The 20029-nt window shown below is 44.5% G+C and overlaps 1 protein-coding gene across 3 annotated transcripts in view; it reads right to left on the bottom strand.

Annotated features, from left to right (window-relative positions):
* Positions 1-11936: 11936 nt before the first annotated feature.
* Positions 11937-20029, bottom strand: part of ETF1 (eukaryotic translation termination factor 1) — a 37883-nt gene continuing 29790 nt past the window's right edge. For 2 of the 3 annotated variants that reach the window (XM_054488847.2, XM_063665524.1), the window contains 7 exons: positions 17974-18112; positions 17166-17356; positions 15913-16042; positions 15505-15660; positions 15026-15090; positions 13170-13317; positions 11937-12893 (listed from right to left, as the gene is read on the bottom strand). In XM_054488847.2, coding sequence (XP_054344822.1) covers positions 12811-12893; positions 13170-13317; positions 15026-15090; positions 15505-15660; positions 15913-16042; positions 17166-17356; positions 17974-18112 — 912 coding nt within the window. In that variant the 3' untranslated portion in view covers positions 11937-12810. The remainder of the gene's footprint in view (positions 12894-13169; positions 13318-15025; positions 15091-15504; positions 15661-15912; positions 16043-17165; positions 17357-17973; positions 18113-20029) is intronic. The other variant, XM_063665525.1, reaches the window with a different exon arrangement.

Below are 20029 nucleotides of genomic sequence, written 5' to 3' on the forward strand. Positions count from 1 at the left end.
TTGTTGACTACAGGTCCTCAAAAAACGTCATTTTATTCAATTCAATGTCCTTTCCTTATAACGTTGATGAGAAAAAGATCAGTTTTTGGCTGGAGTTGTTTGGGTGGAGTTGGTACGTTCTCCCCATGTCTGCATGGGCTTTCTCTGGGAACTCTGATCTTCTTACACATCTCAAAGATGTACTCATTAGATGAATCAGCATGTCTAAATGGTCGCAGGATGAATGAGTGTGGGTGTGTTTGTGAGTGTGCCCTGCCATGGAATGGCATCTTGTCTAGGGTTAGTGTTTTCCTTGTGCCCTGAAAGCTACTGGGATGGGCTTCTGCCACCTGAGACCCGCAACTGGAAGAAGTGGGGTGGAAAATGAATGAATGAATACAAATTATTGTCAAATAAAAATCTGTAAATATCCAATAATCATATGATGCACAATGATAAACAATGCCATATGAAAGTGCTCAGCAAGCCTTCCATATTTGTGATTGTTTTTGAACTCAGGCAGGTGAAGCAGTAGGAGGTGCTCTTTGCAATTTTTGTTTTGCAAACATTTATTTCTTCATTTAACCCACCACCACAACCTCCCTGATTCACCAAAAATTGAGTAAATAATCCTTGTTTTTTTTTTTGAGACAGTTTTGCTCTTGTTGCCCAGGCTGGAGTGCAATGGAGTGATCTTGGCTCACCACAACCTACGCCTCCCAGGTTCAAGCAATTCTCCTGCCTCAGCCTCCCGAATAGCTGGGATTACAGGCATGCGCCACCATGCCTGGCTAATTTTGTATTTTTAGTAGAGACGGGGTTTCTCCATGTTGGCCAGGCTGGTCTCGAACTCCCGACCTCAGGTGATCCGCCCGCCTCGGCCTCCCAAAGTACTGGGATTACAGGCATAAGCCACCACGCCTGGCCAATCCTTGTTCTTATGAATCTTTCTTAAATGTGTATATAGCTAACATTTATTTTTATTATTTATTTATTTATTTATTTATTTTTTGAGATGGAGTCTTGCTCTGTCATCCAGGCTGGAGTGCAGTGGCGCAATCTCGGCTCACTGCAAGCTCCACCTCCTGGGTTCATGCCATTCTCCTGCCTCAGCCTCCAGAGTAGCTGGGACTACAGGTGCCCGCCACCATGCCTGGCTAATTTTTTGTATTTTTAGTAGAGGTGGGGTTTCACCATGTTGGGCAGGATGTGAGCGCCCGGCCAGCTCACATTTATTTCGTTTTGAGACAGAGTCTTGCTCCATCACCCAGGCTGGAGTGCAGGTGTGGTCTCAGCTCACTGCAACCTCCACCTCCCAGGTTCAAGAGATTCTCCTGCCTCAGCTTCTGGGATTATAGCTGTGTGCCACCACGCCCGGCTAATTTTTGTATTTTTGTAGAGAAAGGGCTTCGCCATGTTGGCCAGGCTGGTCTCGAACTCCTGACCTCAAGCAATCCACCTGCCTCAGCCTCCCAAAGTGCTGGGATTACAGGCACAAGCCACTGCACCCAGCTTCACTTTATTTTAATGTTTAATATTAGAAGTTGGTAGGGCATGGTGGTTCATGCCTGTAATCCTGGTGTTTTGCGGGGCCAAGGCAGGAGGATCGCTTGAGCCCAGGAGTTCAAAACCAGTCTGGGCAACAGTGAGACCCCATCTCTATTAAAAATTTAAAAAAAAATTAGCTGGGCATGGTGACACACACCTATAGTACAGGCTACTCAGGAGGCTGAGGTGGGAGGTTTGCTTGAGCCCAGTAGGTAGAGTATGCAGTGAGCCATGATCCTGCCACTGTATGCCAGCCTGGGCAACAGAAAGAGACTCTGTCTCAAAAAAAGATCAAACAAACAAACATACTACAAAGTAACATAAATCGAAACAATGTGGTACTGGTATAATAAAGTTAGAAATACAAACCTATATATCTATATCAGTTGTATATGGGATTATTATACCATACCCAGTTGGCCATAGGTATATGGGATTATTTCTGAGTTCAGAAGTAATTCAGAGAGTTCAGAGTTCAGAAATAATCCCATATACCTATGGCCAACTGATTTTCTCCAAGGGAGCAAAGAGCATTAAATGGGGGAAATAATAGTTTCATCAACAAAATGGTGCTTGCACAACTTTTTTTTTTTTTTTTTTTGAGACAGGGTCTTGCTCTGTCACTCAGGCTGGAGTGCAGTGGCAGCACCATGGCTCACTACAGCCTTGACTTCCTAAGCTTAAGTGATCTTCCCACAACAGCCTCCCCAGTAGCTGGGACCACAGGTGAGTGCCACCAGGTCCAGCTAACTTTTTTGTACAGATGGGGTCTCCCTATGTTGTCCAGGCTGGTCTTGAACTCCTGGGCTCAAGTGATCCTTCTGCCTTGGGCTCTCAATGTGTTGGGATTATAGGTGTGAGCCACAATGCCCAACCCCACAACAACTATATTCACATGCAAAAGTATGAAGTCAGACCCCCGACCTCATACCATATGCAAAAACTAACTCAAAATGGGCCAATGACACATAACAGATAGGGTCTTGCTCTGTCATCCATGCTGGAGTGAGATGGCACAGTCATAGCTTATTGCAACCTCAAACTCATGGGCTCAAACGATCCTCCTGCTTCAGCCTCCCAAGCAGCTATGACTACAGGTGTGCACCACCACACCCAGCTAATTTTTAAATTTTTTGTAGAGTTGAGGTCTTGCTGTGTTGCCCAGGCTGGCCTTGAACTCCTGGCTTCAAACCATCTTCCTGCCTTGGCCTATCAGCGTGCTGGGATTACAGGCAGAAGCCACTGTGCCTGGGCTAAAACTCTAAGAGAAGAAAACATGGGTAAATCATGACTTTGGATTTGGCAAAGGATTCTTAGATATGGCAACAACAGAAAAACAGATAAATTGAACTTCACCAAAATTAGTTTTGTGCATCAGAAGACATTATCAAGAAAGTGAAAATACTTGCAAATAATATATCTCATAAGGGTTTGGTATCTAGAATATAAAGAACTGTTATAACTCAACAAGATAAACCAATTCAAGATAGGCAAAGGAGTTCAATAGACATTTCTCCAAAGATATACAGTATCAACCCACGAGAAACAGAAAACATATATTCACACAAAGACTAGTACGTGAATGTTCATAGCAGCATTATTCAAACAGCTAAAAACTGGACACCGTCCAAATATCCACCAGTGGAAGAGATAAACAAAATGTGGTATATTCATACAATGGAATACTACTTTTGTGCTGTTTTACCCACAACACTTCTGACATCAAATGTGTGGAGTTTTGTTCCCACATCAACCTATTCTCCAACTCTCCAGACACAACTGGGTGTCCTACAATTCAACTCAATTCTGACACTAATACCTAAGTTAGCAGACCCCACAGATTAAGGGTTCAGTTCCATAAGACTGCCCCAATATTAGATGCCAGTCACAAGTTACCACCTGTACTTCTGACTAACTGGCTATAAGGGGTTCCCATGACCCCCTCTTCAAGTTTGATAATTTGCTAGAACAGCTCACAGAACTCAGGAAAAATCTACACATTATGGTAGGTTATTTATTATAAAGGATACAACTCAGAGACAGTCAACAGAACAGATGCATAGGGCAAGGTATGGGTGCAGAGCTTTCATCCCCTCTCTGTGCATGCTACCCTCCCAGCACTTCAATGTGTTCACCAATCTGGAAGCTTCCTGAACCCCGTCATTTAGGGGGTTTTATGGAGGTCTCATTATATAGGGATGATTGATGAAATCATTGGGCATCAGTGATTAATTCAACCTCCAGCCCCTTTCTCCTCTCTGGAGGTGGGAGGCAGGTGCTGAAAGCTCCACTTTTTTTTTTTTTTTGAGACAGGTCTAGCTCTGTTGCCCAGGCTGGAATGCAGTGGAGAGATCTTGGCTCACTGCAACCTCTGCCTCCTGGGTTTAAGCGATTCTCCTGCCTCAGCCTCCTGAGTAGCTGGGATTACAGGCATATGCCACCAGGCCCAGCTAATGTAGAGACAGGATTTCACCATGTTAGTCAGGCTGGTCTTGAACTCCTAACCTCAAATGATCTGCCCGCCTTGGCCTCCCAAAGTGCTGGGATTACAGGCATGAGCCACTGCGCCTGGTCTAAAAGCTCTACTTTCTAATCATGTTTTGGTCTTTCTGGTGACCAGTCCCCATCCTGAAGCTACCTAGGGGCCCCCGGTCATCAGTAATCTTATTAGTATAGAAAAGACACTCTCATCACTCTGGAGATTCCATGGGTTTTAGGAGCTGCATGCCAGGAAAGGGGTGGAGCAAAGACCTGTATATGTATTTCTTATTGTGTCATACTACTCAACAATAAAAATGAACATGCAACAGGCTGGGCATGGTGACTGACACCTGTAATCCCAGCACTGGGAGGCTGAGGCGGGAGGATCACTTAGAGCTAGGAGTTTAAGACCAGCCTGAGCAACATAAGGAGACCCCATCTCTATAAAAAAATATATATATACAAAAAAATAGCCTGACATGGTGGTGTAATCCCAGCTACTTGGGAGGCTGAGGCGAGAGAATCACTTGAGCTCAGGAGATCAAGGCTGCAGTGAGCTGTTATTGAGACACTGCACTCCAGCCTAGGTGACAGAGTGAGACTCCATCTCAAAAAAAAAAAAAAAAAGAAAGATAGGATAGATGTATCTCAAAAATTTATCTAAATGAAAGAAGCTTCACATAAAAGACTACGTGTTGTGCTTTTCCATTAATATAAAAATTTCTAGGAAGGCCAGAACTGTAGAGGTAGAAAGCAGATCAGTAGCAGCCGGGCGTGGTGGCTAATGCCTATAATCTCAGCACTTTGGGAGGCTGAGGTGGGCAGATAACGTGAGGCCAGGAGTTTGAGACCAGCCTGGCCAACGTGGTGAAACCGTGTCTCTACTAAAAATAGCAAAATTAGCTGGGCGTGGTGGCAGGCACCTGTAGTCCTAGTTACTCAGGAGGCTGAGGCATAAGAATTGCTTGAACCTGGGTGGTGGAGGTTTCAGTGAGCTGAGATCGCGCCACTGCACTCCAGCCTGGGCGACAGAGCAAGGCTCTGTCTCCAAAAATAAAAAAAAAAAACAAAGCAAGTAGATTGATCAGTAGTTGCCCAGGGTTGGACGTGGGAACAGAGATTGACTGCAAAACAGCACAAATAATCTTTTTGGGATGCTGAACATTGAGTTGTGAGTTGTGGGATGTTTACATAACTATACAAATTTACTTTTTTTTTTTTTTGAGACAGAGTCTCACTGTCACCCAGGCTGGAGTGCAGTGGTGGGATCTTGGCTCACTGCAGCCTCCACCTTCCAGGATCAAGATATCAGAGGCCAGGCGTGTAGGCCTGGCCTACACACATTTACTTTTAAAAATAAATAGCCAAACTATACCTACAGTGGGTTAATTTTATAGTTTGTAAATTATACCTCAATAAAATTGTTAATAAACAAACCACAGAAATGATAGCAGGATGAAAAAACCAGTGTCCTAGCCGGGCGCGGTGGCTCACGCCTGTAATCTCAGCACTTTAGGAGGCCAGGGTGGGCGGATCACGAGGTCAGGGATCGAGACCATCCTGGCCAACATGGTGAAACCCTGTCTCTACTAAAAATACAAAAATTAGCCAGGTGTGATGGCGCACGCCTGTAGTCCCAGCTACTTGGGAGGCTGAGGCAGGAGAATCACTTGAACCCAGAAGGTGGAGGTTGCAGTGAGCCAAGAGCACGCCATTGCATTCCAGCATGGCGACAGAGCGAGACTCCGTCTCAAAAAAAAAAAAAAAAGAAAAAAAGAGAAAAAGAAAAAACACTGTCCTGAAATCTGAATGTCTTCCTGGCCTTTGGATCCAGTCAGGACTGATCCACGTGCCTCTCCAAACTCACCCTCTCATCTCTCCAGCTAACCCAGGTCCCCACATAGACCTAGCCCCTCCAGAGAAGGAAGGAGCCACCCTGCACTCCCCTTGTCCTTTAACATTCATTGTCATTCCTTGTTCAGAGTCTCCACTGCTGGACCTTCAACACCGAAGGGCAGGGTGTGCACCTGCACTGTTTGCCACTGAATCTTGCACAGGACGTAGCACACGGGACATGTCTAAGTGCTTGCTGAGTCAAGGAATGAGACTGGCTTAACCCAAGTCTCATTTAAGGAATAGAGGTGGCCGTGGAGTGCGTCTGTGGAGAAGGCTGGAGGAGACTGGGGTAGAACTCCTTCCATGTTACCTTTCAGAATCAGAGCCCGACAGGGGTACTAGGGAGGGGCTCTAGCCCTGAGCACAGAAATTGTCTTTATCTGGAGGAACAACTCTCTCCCAGGCAACATCCTGCCTTATTACAGAGTCCCCCTCTGCAGGCCCTCCAGGCCCACCCCAGCTGGCTCATCTTGCCTCCCCTTTCCCCACCAGGGAGCCTAGGCTGGGCATGTCTTTGGGTCTGGACAGTAATATAACATGGGGCAGAGGGTCCTGGCATCATCAAGCCCTGATTTCTCCTCATGCCTTCTCCCAGGAATCGGAATATCTCTGCATCTTTGCCTCTCAGAAGATCCTTGCCATTCCTGCTCAGAGCCTTTCTCTCGTTTCCACCCTCCTTCCTTATTCTCCTGGCTTCCTTGGAAATGGGTTTGCCCTCTAGCTTTCCTTTGAGTGGGGATGGAGAGGCAAATAGAAGGGGCTAAGCCTAGGTATAGTATCTCAGCAGAGTGGGAGGAGCTCGAAGTCTATGGCAGTCAGGGACAGCTAGATGGGGCTAATTTGGAAGGCCGGGGGCTGAAGAAACAAGTTGATCTACACACTCAAGCCAACCTTGACTCACAGGGAAGTGACTTCAAACAACTTTCATAACTCTATCTGGATGTTGGCCACCTTTTCTCTCCTAGCTCTTTGGTTTCAGGCCACGTGCTCCCTCCAATTGTCCCTTCTCTCATTTATAACATTGGAGAGAACAGGGCCTGGATGAAGAATAACAAGATCATCCAGCTGTTAAGAGCACCGAATCTGGAGTTGCAGCAAGTGTTCATGTCGGCTCTGCTAATTTGCTGCATGAGCCTGACAGGTCACTATGTTGCTCTCTGGCCTCAGCTTTCTCCTGTCTTCAATGAGGGGATTGGAATAGGTAAGGTGCAAGACCCTTTCTAGTGCTAAAATTAAGGGGCCCGGCACAGTGGCACACATCTGGAATTCCAACACTTTGGGAGACAGAGGCGGGCCAATCACTTGAGCTCAGGAGTTCAAGACCAGCCTGGGGAGGCCGGGCGCAGTGGCTCACGCTTGTAATCCCAGCACTTTGGGAGGCCGAGGCGGGCGGATCACGAGGTCGGGAGATCAAGACCATCCTGGCTAACACGGTGAAACCCCGCCTCTACTAAAAAAAAATACAAAAAATTAGCCGGGCGTGGTGGCGGGTGCCTGTGGTCCCAGCTACTCAGGAGGCTGAGGCAGGAGAATAGCATGAACCTGGGAGGCAGAGCTTGCAGTGAGCCGAGATCGCGCCACTGCACTCCAGTCTGGGTGACAGAGCAAGACTCCGTCTCAAAAAAAAAAAAAAAAAAAAAAAGTCCAGCCTGGCCAACATGGCGAAACCTCATCTCTACAAAAACAACAACAAAAAACCAAAAATTAGCCAGGTGTGGTGGCGTGTGCCTGCAGTCCCAGCTACTTGGGAGGCTGAGGTGGGAGGATCGCTTGATCCTGGGAGGTTGAGGCTGTAGTGAGCCAAGACTGCACCACTGCATTCCAGCCTGGGTGACAGAGTAAGACCCTGAAAAAAAAAAAAAAAAAAAAATTAGGTGCTAAAATTATAATTCCGTAAGAAGTCTAAGTATTGGGTATTGTGGAGAAAAGCTATATAAAGGTATGGTCGTAGACTAAGGACTAGAGTCGAATGAGACTCTAGTCCTTTCTGAGAATGGGCTTGACATTCCCAGGTACAGCTTTGCCTTCTTCTCATCACTTCCAGGATTGCTCACCTACTTGGGGCCAAGGGCCCCCCAAGAAGCCCTTCTTCATGCTGTTTTATTTCACTCTGTAGGGATGACCTGCATTTGCACTGGCTTTGGAACCAAATAGATCTGACTTTGAGTCCCAGATTTTGCCACTTAGTAGAACGTGGATGGGAAGATATAAACAGCATCTCCCTCACTACGTTTTTCTAAGGATTACATAACTGTTCAACAAATGTCAGTGACTATAGTTACTTCACAGACGGATAGCTCAAAGCCCAGAATGAGGAGTAAGAAAACTGGGCAGAGCTGGATTGAGACTCCTGGGCTCTCCTCTCCGTTCACTCATCCCTACTCCTTTGTTAAACTGCCCTCTCCACTTTCCCAAAATTTAAGGGCAAAGCAAGCTGTCCCAGGCACCTCTTAATGCTTGTCAGAAATCCCCCCCACTTCAGATGAAGCAAATTTCTTCCAGTCAGCGTCCTTAACTCTATACCACCACCTTGTGGTCACCAGCACAAACTTTCCCTGGCCACTTCAGAGGACCAAGGTTGGGAGTGGAGGAACCATGAGTAGCTGCCATCCCAGTCCTTGCTAAGTGCCTTCATGTGCCTTACTCCATTCAATCCTTATGAAGTAGGGGAATCCTTATTACAGGCAGTGAAACTGCTACTCAAAGACATGGAATAATTTGCTAGCCTCTCAGGTGGAGCCAGGGTTTCTACCTCAGACCTCAGAGATCCTGCTTCCTACTGTGCTCTCCTGATAGCTTCCTGGGAAGCTGGCTGGCATGGCACTTCAGATTCAGGGACTGCCTGATACTGTGAAGTCACAAACCCAGTTAACTGAAGAGCCAGAGCCTTTTTTTCTTTTTTTTGAGACAGTCTCGCTGTCGCCCAGGCTGGAGTGCAGTAGTGCCATCTCGTCTCACTGCAACCTCTGCCTCCCAGGTTCAAGCAATTCTTGTGCCTCAGCCTCCTGAGTAGCTGGGATTACAGGTGCCCACCACCTGTTTGGCTAGTTTTTGTAATTTCAGTAGAGACGGGGTTTCACCATGTTGGTCAGGCTGGTCTTGAACTCCTGACCTCGGGTGATCCACCTGCCTTGGCCTCCCAAAGTGTTGGGTTTACAGGCGTGAGCCATGGTGCCCAGCAGAACCAGAGCTTTTCTTGACTCCCTTGTTTGCTTCTGGGCTCTTAGCTAAGCTCCAGGTAAGCCTGCCAGTTTCAGGGAAGGACTCCTGGAGATGGCTGTATCTGAAACAGAATTCACCAGACAGGGTTTTAGACTTGATTTACAGAGAACCCTTTAGGTGGTGAATTGTTTTCACCTGTATTTCTAGTTACTGCTATACAGCCACATCTTCAGCAACTTGCAGCACCCAAACTGCCACAAAACAAGCAAGTAACCGTGCCCTGCTTCCCTAGCTCTAATCGGATGCTCCCACACCACTTGGCTGTTCAATTCCTAGGTCCCCTGAGACCCAGTCCCATCAGGACTGGACTTGGCAGACAGGAATTCCAGCTGGCATTCACTCAAGCTGGCAACAAAGGAGAAACTGGAATGAAACTTAAATTCCACCTTGGCTCTCAGCCCTGAATCCACTGTGCCTGTCTGTGAGTGTCATGGCATGCGTCTTGGAGCCAGAGAACAAAAGATGGCAAGTGCTGCAGGCCCAGACAGGCAAGCACCACAGTCCATACATCCTGCACCACTGTGCTGCCTTCCAACAATTTTGTCTTCAAGAACAGCACCTAGACACGCATTAGGAGGGAAAATTACACTTCCACCAGCACAGGCATGTTCGCCCCTTCCCAGCTGTTAATTGAGTTTCGTCGTCAGAGCTATCACCTAGATCACGTAAGAAAATGGGTGAAAAGTATGCCAAGTGCCATTACTGGTCAATTTTACTTACAACAGTTTTCTCAAACCTGGAGAAAGCAAACCATGCACCACCTTGGCTCCTCAACTACGCTTCCTAAACTACCAAAGAGGCTCTTTAAGCACCTCAACCTTGGGGGAAAACAAAGAAAACAAATCCTCTTCTGCTCTGAACCTGGCCTAGGAGCCCTGCTCCCTGACCTGCTCTTGGATGGGCTACTACTCTCCTACCCAGTGTAAGGTATGTAAGATGAAGGAGCGTGGGAGGGAGAGGGCCCAGGCCTAGTTTCTGCTATTCCATCTGGACCATTCTATTATAGGACTCAAAGACAGATACAGAGAGAACTTTGGAATAAGACTTGGGATAAAATTTTGGTGTTATCACTAAAGAGCTGCTACTTAACCTTCTTTTGTTCTGTTTCATCACCTGTAAAATTGGGTACACCATCTACCTCCATGGGATGCTGGTTATGGGATAATATACTTAACATACCTTAAAAAAAAAAAAAAGCAGGATTCCCTTTGGCATCCATGTAGAATGGGGGAGAATACAAATTAGTTTGGCCCCAGCAACCTGAACCTTCTTCTTCTAGCATAACTCTGGGATCATGACCTCAGAAAAACTTTGCATATACCTTTCCATAGACAAATGTAGTAAACACAACTCAAACCCAAGGCTGAAATGCTATTGGCCGTGACTAATCTGAGGTATGCCTTGGAGAACTCACTGTCTCCACAGTTCAGGCCTTTCTAGACCAGTCCTAAAAAATCTCAAGCACACAAAGTATATTCTTAAATATGGTTTAATACTCTTCTCCATTTCTGTACATCACAACACCAAGATTTTGCTGCTTAGGATCTCTCTGCAGAGGCTATAGAGAATGCAAAGGCTACGGTTTTCACCCCCTCTTATATGTGTTTGTATGTGTAACTGTAATACATATCAATATATATTGATACACACATCAATATATAATGCAATATATATCACCGAAGAGAACACATTGATTAAAGAAATACAAAAATTTGGCATCATTTCCAAACTTAAATAGTAAAAATAAAAACTACAAAAGGAGCTGCATACCCTAAATGTATCATGTGAAACAACAAGCATATTCAAAAATGTAAATTTACATCCAATTTCTCTGGTCTTGTCATATCACATCAGACCCATTTACAATGGCAAAACCCTAAGGTACTGCTGTGAAGAGAGCATGTTTGCTCGCTCTTGGGTGTTCTGCAAACAAATAGCAGAGCCCAAAGCAAAAAAGCCTGTTCCGGTGAAGTCTCCCACGTTGGTGAACACCAAATAATGGACTCTTCTCACTGGGGGTTGAGACATCAGGTTACACATTGACAGACAGTATTTGGACCTCAGAGTACAGTGTGAGAACCAGAAACTTTACATTTAAGACATACTCCCTTCATTCAAGTGAAACAGGATTATTGGAACGATAGGCAGGTCTGTAACCTGGGAACAAGGAGCTGGTTCAGACCAATAAAGCTACGAGTGACTGAATCAAGTCAGTAAAGAACAGCAGTCAGGCACTAAAGTGTTAAAAGTACCCAATTTGAAAACCAAATGTATCCCACTACCCTAGTCAGTGTGGAGGTGATACCAATTGACTTTTAAAACCTTTGGTCCTTCAAAGTCCATTTGGTATACTTTTTTCCATCGCTACCACTGGGCACATACTACACACTTTGTTCAACTGTCACCACCCTGGGCACGCCATGACCTTGCATGTCAGCTGGGTTCAAGTCTGACTTACAGCCCAGCTGTGAAGCATAAGCTTCAGGGTTTCAGGCCAACTTTTGGATCCAACATGGTCTTAAATCCATGGTGCCAGAAGCTGTGTCCCATCCCTTCCCACCCGCCCCTAATTTCTCATGTGAGAGGTGCTTGTAAGTCCCACATTTGAAACAGATGCTCCAACCCCACCAGGAGGTCAGGAGTTTATAATTACATGCAGTCATACATGTCTGTCGTTCCTGTGAAAAACCTTGCAGTTCATTTTAATAAATCAAAACATTCACATAATCTCATGCCATCCAACACAAGGAAAACACATCCACCTCCCTTTTAACAAGGATTGACCCAAGCAAAATAAAATCCTCTTTAAATTTCTTCGCTTCCACTTAAATTGCATGTTTTATTTCTCCCAATCCCAGCAATAGCACAGAAGCCCCATCATATCCATCCCAAACTGGTTTCGAGTAGGTTAAGGTTACAGGGACCCTTGTCAGAACACTGATACAAAGGGCTCCCAAACGCCGGGCACAAACGTGTCTGCAAACAGATGGAAGTAAACAGTGCACTGGCCCAAATGCTTCATGAGTCAGTTTGATTTTGCAACGCAATTTGCATCCTTGAAACTGCCAGTCTGGAGGGGGACGGGGTAGCGTGAGGGAGTGAAGTTGAAAGTGCCTCCTATTAGCTCACCCTTTCAACATTAAACAGAGACCAAGAGAGAAATGGTTCCAACATTTCACCACATATATTTCTTCTTACGCAGTCTAAGCTGAGAATGCCATGTAAATGGGTCACTGCGAAATGCAGCAATTTAATTTTTCTCCAATCAAAATAAGAAACAAACCAGTATGATCTCACTTCTATTAACTTTTGAAGGTTTACAGCAGTTAAAGTATTTTTGCTTCTATGTATGAAGGTTAAAAAAATCATTTTTTTTTCATAAAATACAAGAGCAACCAATTTCACCATCCAGTAAAAGTAAAAACTGGGATTCTTTTTTAAATTAGTCCAAAGTGGCATTTAGGAACTTAGTTGTAGGCTGCTGTGCTGACACCATGACAAACCAAAGTGTAGGGCTGGGTCTGGTTTTGTTTCGGTTTTCTTTTCAATATCCAATGCTCATGGATTAAGTTCTGGAAATGTTCCAATTGTAAGGCAGGGATCTGTTTGGATTCCACCACGGGTATGCTCCTTGGGTTGGATGCTGGAGGGTGAGGCACGTTTTGCCGGACCCATGTCGACTACCTAGTAGTCATCAAGGTCAAAAAATTCATCGTCTCCTCCTTGGTATTCCATTCCCTGGAAATCTACTCGGTACCGCAAGATACCTGGGGAAACAAACCAAAAGGTAAATTACCTGTGTTCACAGGATGGGCATGTGTGTAGGTGGTTGGTCACTCTAATAAGGGAAGCCCTATTCTCTTGCAGAATTGCAGAAAACAAAGAGGTAATAATAAACATGGGTCCAAATTAGGAACCTGCACCTGCTGTGTCAATCACCTGTCCCAGCAGATAATGAGCACCTCACCAGAAGCAAGGCTAGCCAGGAGGGACCTTGGCCTGAGACCCTGGTTTTAAGTTTGGTTTGCTGATTTGCTACTCACCTCCAATTCCACCAAATCCTTTCACAAACTGAGACCCTTCTTGTGATTTATCTGTGACAATTTCCAACGTAGCTCCAAATTTTTTATAGTTGTTAGCAAACCATTCCAACAGGGGCATGCTCTCGATAAGCTCATGTTCCTGTCCGGTCTACAGGGGTGACCATGAGATACAAAAACGGGGGATTAGGATATATGAAGGCTAATTAGTCCCTCTCACAGCCCCTTGCCCACCTATCACTCTCATCCTCCCACTTATAGGCATGTCTGTGTGTAAAGCTCTGTAAGTCATCTCTGGTTTTCATAACGTAATGGATATAAGCACAGAAATTCGGATTATTTCAAACAACACTTCTCCTCAGGCTCCACCCTCAGCCATGAAATACCAACACAAAAACTCAGTGGGTTTTCAGCTTACGATTCCTACTGTTGACTCTAGAAGTCAGGCTGTTGTAGTGTCTCTAAGCAGCACCCATTCAATGGCCTAGAAGAGACATGCCAGGACTGCTTTTGGGAGTGGCCTCATAGAGAACAAAGCTCTCCAAACCAGAATTTGAGGAAGCTATCATTTAAACCTATCTCATACAGGAGGGTGATACTTTCAACTGTTGTGATGCATTTAGAGTAAACCAGAGAAGTCACTGCAGTGGAAGAGCTGATCAAGTGAAGAAAGCAGCACAGGTTTCACAGTGCAGGAGAGGCATTATGCAAATTACATTTTCCTCCCTATTAAATTTCAAGGATAATGAAATGTCTTCCCGATTGCTTAACTACTTAAAAACAAAGACAAAAACAAACAAACACCAGGCCAGGCATGGTGGGTCATGCCTGTAATCTCACCACTTTGGAAAACCAATGCAGGAGGATCACTTGAGCCCAGGAGTTTAAGATCAGCCTGGTGAACACAGCAAGACCCCATTTCTATAAAAAAATTAGGCTGCCCAGCACGGTGGCTCACGCCTGTAATCCCAGCATTTTGGGAGGCTGAGGCAGGTGGATCACCTAAGGTCAGGAGTTCGAGACCAGCCTCGCCAACATGGTGAAACCCAGTCTCTACTAAAAATACAAAAATTAGCCAGGCGTGGTGGCAGGCGCCTGTAGTCCCAGCTACTCGGGAGGCTGAGGCAAGAGAATTGCTTGAACTTGGGAGGTAGAGGTTGCAGTGAGCCGAGATCACACCACTGCACTCCAGCCTGGGCGACAAGAGCAAAACTCCGTCTCAAAAAAAGGGAATGAGGGCTTGTGCCTGTACTCCTGGCTACTCAGTAGACTGAGGCAGAAGGACTGCCTGAGCCCAGGGATTCGAGGTTATAGTGAGCTATGATTGTGTCACTGAATCCAGCCTGGGTGACAGACCAGGACCCTATCTCAAAGAAAAAAAAAAGACTGGGCATGGTGGCTCACACCTGTAATCCCACCACTTGGGAGGCCGAGGTAAGTGGATTGCTTGAGCTCAGGAGTTTGAGACCAGCCCAGGGCAACATGGTGAAAACCCCTCTCTACAAAAAACTCAAAAATTAGTTGGGTGTGGTGGTGTATGCCTGTAGTCCCAGCTACTAGAGAGGCTGATGCAAGAGGATCACTTGAGTGCAGGAGGTGGAGGTTGCAGCGGGCCGAGATCACGCCACTGTACTCCAGCCTGGGCAACAGAGCAAGACCTTGTCTCCAAAAAAAAAAAAAGCTGCAGCTCCTTCCCTGAAATCAGATTCGCATGTGGCAGATAGGAGATGACCACCTCCCACAGCACCCCCAATTAGTATGAGGTTTGGTTTCCCAAAGCTCACCCTCTACACTGTCAGTGCTCTAACACACGGATTTATGCTTGCATGTATCATCAAACCAAGAAAATAATCACATACCTCTTTGTCTGTGAAATGAGATTTATCCTTTTCTTGCTCTGGAGTTAGATAGAGAATTTTCTCCTCTGTAGTATTAGGAGGAAAAAATGTGTTAACCTGGCTGTCATATACTAATCTGTGTAAGCTCCATAGATGAGGTTAGATGAGAAAAGGGCTCAGGGACTCAATCTCTCAACCTTTTTTCCATAAGCATGTTAGCATACACTGAGTGTCTACTAGGTACAATGCTTCAACCATAAGGAACATCAGAGATGTTCAAGATATCGTCCTGGTCCTCAGCAGATGTAACAATCTTAAGCAGACATTAAACAGTTCAAGCAGAAAAATCTATGCAGGAATGTGCTACAGACTGAAGGAGTGGGGAACAATGGGTAGATCTACCTTCTGATTGCTCCTGAAATCAGCCAACCCTCCCAAATCTCCACCCCAGGCTTCCTGGCTCAGTAACAAATAGCAACCTTATTTTCTAATTCTCATACCTTCTGTGCCTTGGCAATGAAGAACATATCTCATTATATCCAGATTTTCATAGACTATTAGAATTTCTACAGCTCCCATTTCCAAAGCCTTTAGTGTATCTTCAACGCCAAAACAGTACTTGCCCGTGTCCTGGCTGATTTCATCAAAGTATCGTCCTATGATTAGGGATCAGTCAATAGGATATATATTAAAGTTTCCCTAGTAGACACAAACACACCTATTCAACCTAATGACTAAAGAAGATAAAAAATAATGCTTTTACTGAGGCAAAAGAGTTAATAAAAATACTAAATATTCCTTTTTACATTTTTGGTACCTTGTCTCATACATACAATCAAGTACGTACATACATACACACACACACACGAAAACATTTCACAGAATATGTAGTTGCATTTCACCGATACCTATTAATTTCTTTTCTTGAATGAATTTCACGTTGGAGAGGACTTCAGTAGATAACTCAATAGCTTGGTTGAATCCATTTTCACCACCATAGGATATATCAACTAATTTTAAAACTTTTGATTGTAACCTCTAACACACAAAAAAAATATTATTAGTACTTACTGGTACTTATTTAAAATATTATTAAAACACCTTTACTCAAACCCTCTAACTCTTAATGGTATGCAAAGCTCAGCATTATGATCACTGAAGTCTAAATATGGGGAAGGAGCCCAATTTAATAAAAAGCTGCTCTTAAAGTGAACAGCACTGCCAATTATATCACACATTTTATTAGACCTACTATAGGACAACTCATTAAGTGCAAACAAAAATAAGTTATTGTGGAGGAAAGGGGGGATCACTGGCTCCTGCCAAATAAGGTAGTAGAGGTTAAGACGGGCTGGGGAGGGTGGCTCACACCTATAATCCTAGCACTTTGGGAAGCTAGGACAGGCAGACAGCTTGAGTCCAGGAATTCTGAGACCAGCCTAGGCAACATGGTGAAACCCTGTCTCTACCAAAACGTACAAAAATTAGTTGGGCGTGGTGACACATCCCTGTAGTCCCAGCTACTTGGGAGGCTGAGCTGGGAGGATCACTTGAGCCTGACAGATCGAGGCTGCAGTGGGCCATGATTGCCACTGCACTCCAGCCTAGGCAAGAGAGCAAGACCCGGAATAAAAAAAAAAAAAAATATATATATATATATTTTTTTTTTTTTAAGGCAATTTCTTTGGTGGACCTTCTACCATAAGGCTACTTCCTCCAGATCTTGGAAGTGTATTATGGCTGAGCCCATGTTATAAAATGGGCTTTAAATGCTTTAGGCTGAATCAGCTGTCATATTGCTGAGAGCTTTGCTGCTATGTATCTCCAAGAATAAATCAGAAAAAGAAAATAAAGAACAGGTTTTAGTTTCTTTGAAATCAAACTCCATTCTACAGCCAATTCTGACAACCCAACTAAACCAGGGACCTCCACAGGATCCATAAGAAGCCCACCTAAAAATGGTTGATTTCAGAAGAGAAGGGGCTCAGAAAAGCACAGGGGAATGTTTCCTAATAAACATCTGTAAACCTGCTGTTTAATTCAGAGGTAGGTTTTTAACCCAAGGAATTTTAAAAAGATGTGTCTGTTCCAGTGCTCACACAGAGGACTCACCTACTCCTACCTAGGATCTTACATAATAGAGCATCTACTTCTTACTTACCTGATCAAACATATCAGATTGACTTAGTTCAGTTTTAAAGTCAGCGGATCCAGCTAAAACTAGACCAGCCACATTCACTTTGTCCCCAGAAATAAACAGCTGCACAGCAGTCTCTGCTACTTTCCGAACATAGTTATGTCGCTTTTCCATTCTTAAACGGGCAAAACGCAAGGCTGACTGACCTCCTCTACCTTTGACACAAAAGTAGCAAGAGAAAAAGGCAATTATTAAGAACTACAAGATGTCTTCAAATTAAAAATAAAATAATCAATCATGTCATCATCTAAGAAAAGGACAAAGAAAAATCACCATTCCCTTAACTAAACGTTCAGCATAAACTGCTACTTGTTTTCAGAGAGCGACTACTAATTGTATGTCAAGAGAGGAGCCGTAAGCACCAATGAGGCAGCAGTCATTCCAGGAGGCTTCTCTCGCCATCATCTGGATTCACTCCCCTCACATCATACTGTTTTCTCTCTTTTTTTTTTTTGAGACGGAGTCTCACTCTGTCGCCCAGACTGGAGTGCAGTGGCGCAATCTCGGCTCAATGCAGCCTTCGCCTCCCGGGTTCAAGCAATTCTCCTGCCTCAGCCTCACAAGTAGCTGGGATTACAGGTGCCCGTCACATTTTTGTATTTTTAGTAGAGACAGGGCCGGGCTGGTCTCGAACTTCTGACTTCGTGATCCACCCAGCTCGGCCTCCCAAAGTGCTGGGATTACAGGCGTGAACCACCGCACCCGGCCCATCATACTGTTTTCTTATTGCTAGACACAAAGTAAGTGGGTTCATGTTCTCCTCCTGTATTACCGTGTTTCTTTGGGAGATCCACAGTGAATTTGTGCAGGACTTCTCTTGTGTTTCCTTGGAGTGTGCCAAAAAGTGCACCACTACCATCTATTACAATGAATCCAAACTTGCTATCATCTGAAAGTAGTGCTGTAAGAGCCTGAAAAGCAAACACAAGTACCACATGGTGAATCCCAAAGCTTTGCTAAGGTCAAAAAAACTCTGAAAGGATATATACAAGCCCTTTCACTCCATTCACCATGCTATTAGCACTGTGGCAAAACCTTCTACAGAATAATTTATAGACTTCCGTTATAAACATGTAACTCTTACGGACAAATTTGAACCCAGTAAGGAAATAATGAATGATATCTATGTGAAGCTTTTCAACATATTTGACATGGGCATGTAAATATAAAACCACAAAGATATCTGTATGCCCATGTTTATAGCAATATTACATACAGCAGTTAATATTACTCAATCTCAAAAAGGAAGAAAATTTTGAAACACGCTACAACAGGGATGAAACTTGAATACATGCTAAGTGAAATAACCCTGTCAAAAAAGGACAAATACTGTATGACTCCACTTATATGAGGTTCCCGGAGTAATCAAAATCAGAGACAAAAAGTCAAACAGTGGTTGCCGGGGCTGGAAAAAAGGGGGGAGCAAGGAATTATTGCTCAATGCATACAGTTTCAGTTTTATAATATAGAGTTCTAAGCTGGGTATGGTGGCTCACACAAATAATCCCAGCACTTTGGGAGGCTGTGGCAGGCGGATGGCTTGAACTCAGGAGTTTGAGACTGGCCAGGGCAACACAGCGAAACACTGTCTCTACAAAAAAAATACAAAAATTAGGTGGCCGTGGTGACACGTGCCTGTAGTCCCTACCAGCTGCTTGGAAAGGCTTCAGTCTGGGAGGTGTAGGTTGCAGTGGGCCAAGATTGTGCCACTATACTCCAGCCTGGGTGATCCAGAGACCCTGTCTCAAAAAACAAAAAAACTTTAACTTGTTCCTTTTTTTTTTTGAGACAGGGTCTCACTTTGCTGGCCAGGCTGGAGTGCAGTAGCCATCATAGCTCACTGCAGCCTCGAAGTCTTGGACTCAAATGATCCTTCTGCCTTAGCCTCCCAAAGTGCTGGGGTTACAGGCATGAGCCAGCATGCCTTTAAAGGTATTGCAGCTAGTGATTCTGAGTTTTATGAGGAAAACCTTCCTTCTATGTTAACTTTATATCCCCATTACTTATGCCTTCCCAAAGAGAAAATAATGAAACAGTCCTGGGACATACATAGATAAGAGTTCTCACAGTGGAATCGGAATACTATACACTTAGGTGATCTCTAATTGCCAGGGGACAATCTCTTTGGAAGTAAGAAATTGTTACCCATTCTATTTTATTTTTATAAACTGATCCTCCTGTTTGGCATCCCAAAGTGCTGGGATTACACAGGTGTGAGCCACAACACCTGGCCTTACCATTCCATTTTAAGAAAACAGCCCCTTCAATAATTGACTAGAAAGCAGATGGATCAACCAAGAATCCACCTTTAACAAACCATGCTAGATAGTTAGCATTAAGACATGAATACTGTGGCCGGGCGTGGTGGCTCATGCCTGCAATGGCACTTTGAGAGGCCAAGGTGGGTGGATCACTTGAGGTCAGGAGTTTCAGACCAGCCTAGCCAACATGGTGAAATCTCATCTACTGAAAATACAAAAATTAGCTGGGCATGGTGGTGCACACTTGTAATCCCAGCTACTCAGGAGGCTGAGGCAGGACAATCACTTGAATTCGGGAGGCGGAAGTTGCAAGGAGCCGAGATCGTGCCATTGCACTCCAGCCTGGGCAACAGAACAAAACTCAATCTCAGAAAAAAGAAAAAGAGAAAAAAAAAGAAGACATGAATATGAATATTGCACGTTAATAATATAGCCTTATCAAAATGACCTGTTAAGTAGATTGAAGTTTTTAATAAATCTGCTTATCAGGGAATAGGCATATCCCTTATTAGAATATATAATTACCCTGATAAACAGGATATAACCCTTTCAGTTAAAGCTAAAATG

Source organism: Pongo pygmaeus, chromosome 4, assembly GCF_028885625.2.
Source record: "Pongo pygmaeus isolate AG05252 chromosome 4, NHGRI_mPonPyg2-v2.0_pri, whole genome shotgun sequence".
In the NCBI taxonomy this organism is placed as follows: Eukaryota; Metazoa; Chordata; class Mammalia; order Primates; family Hominidae; genus Pongo; species Pongo pygmaeus.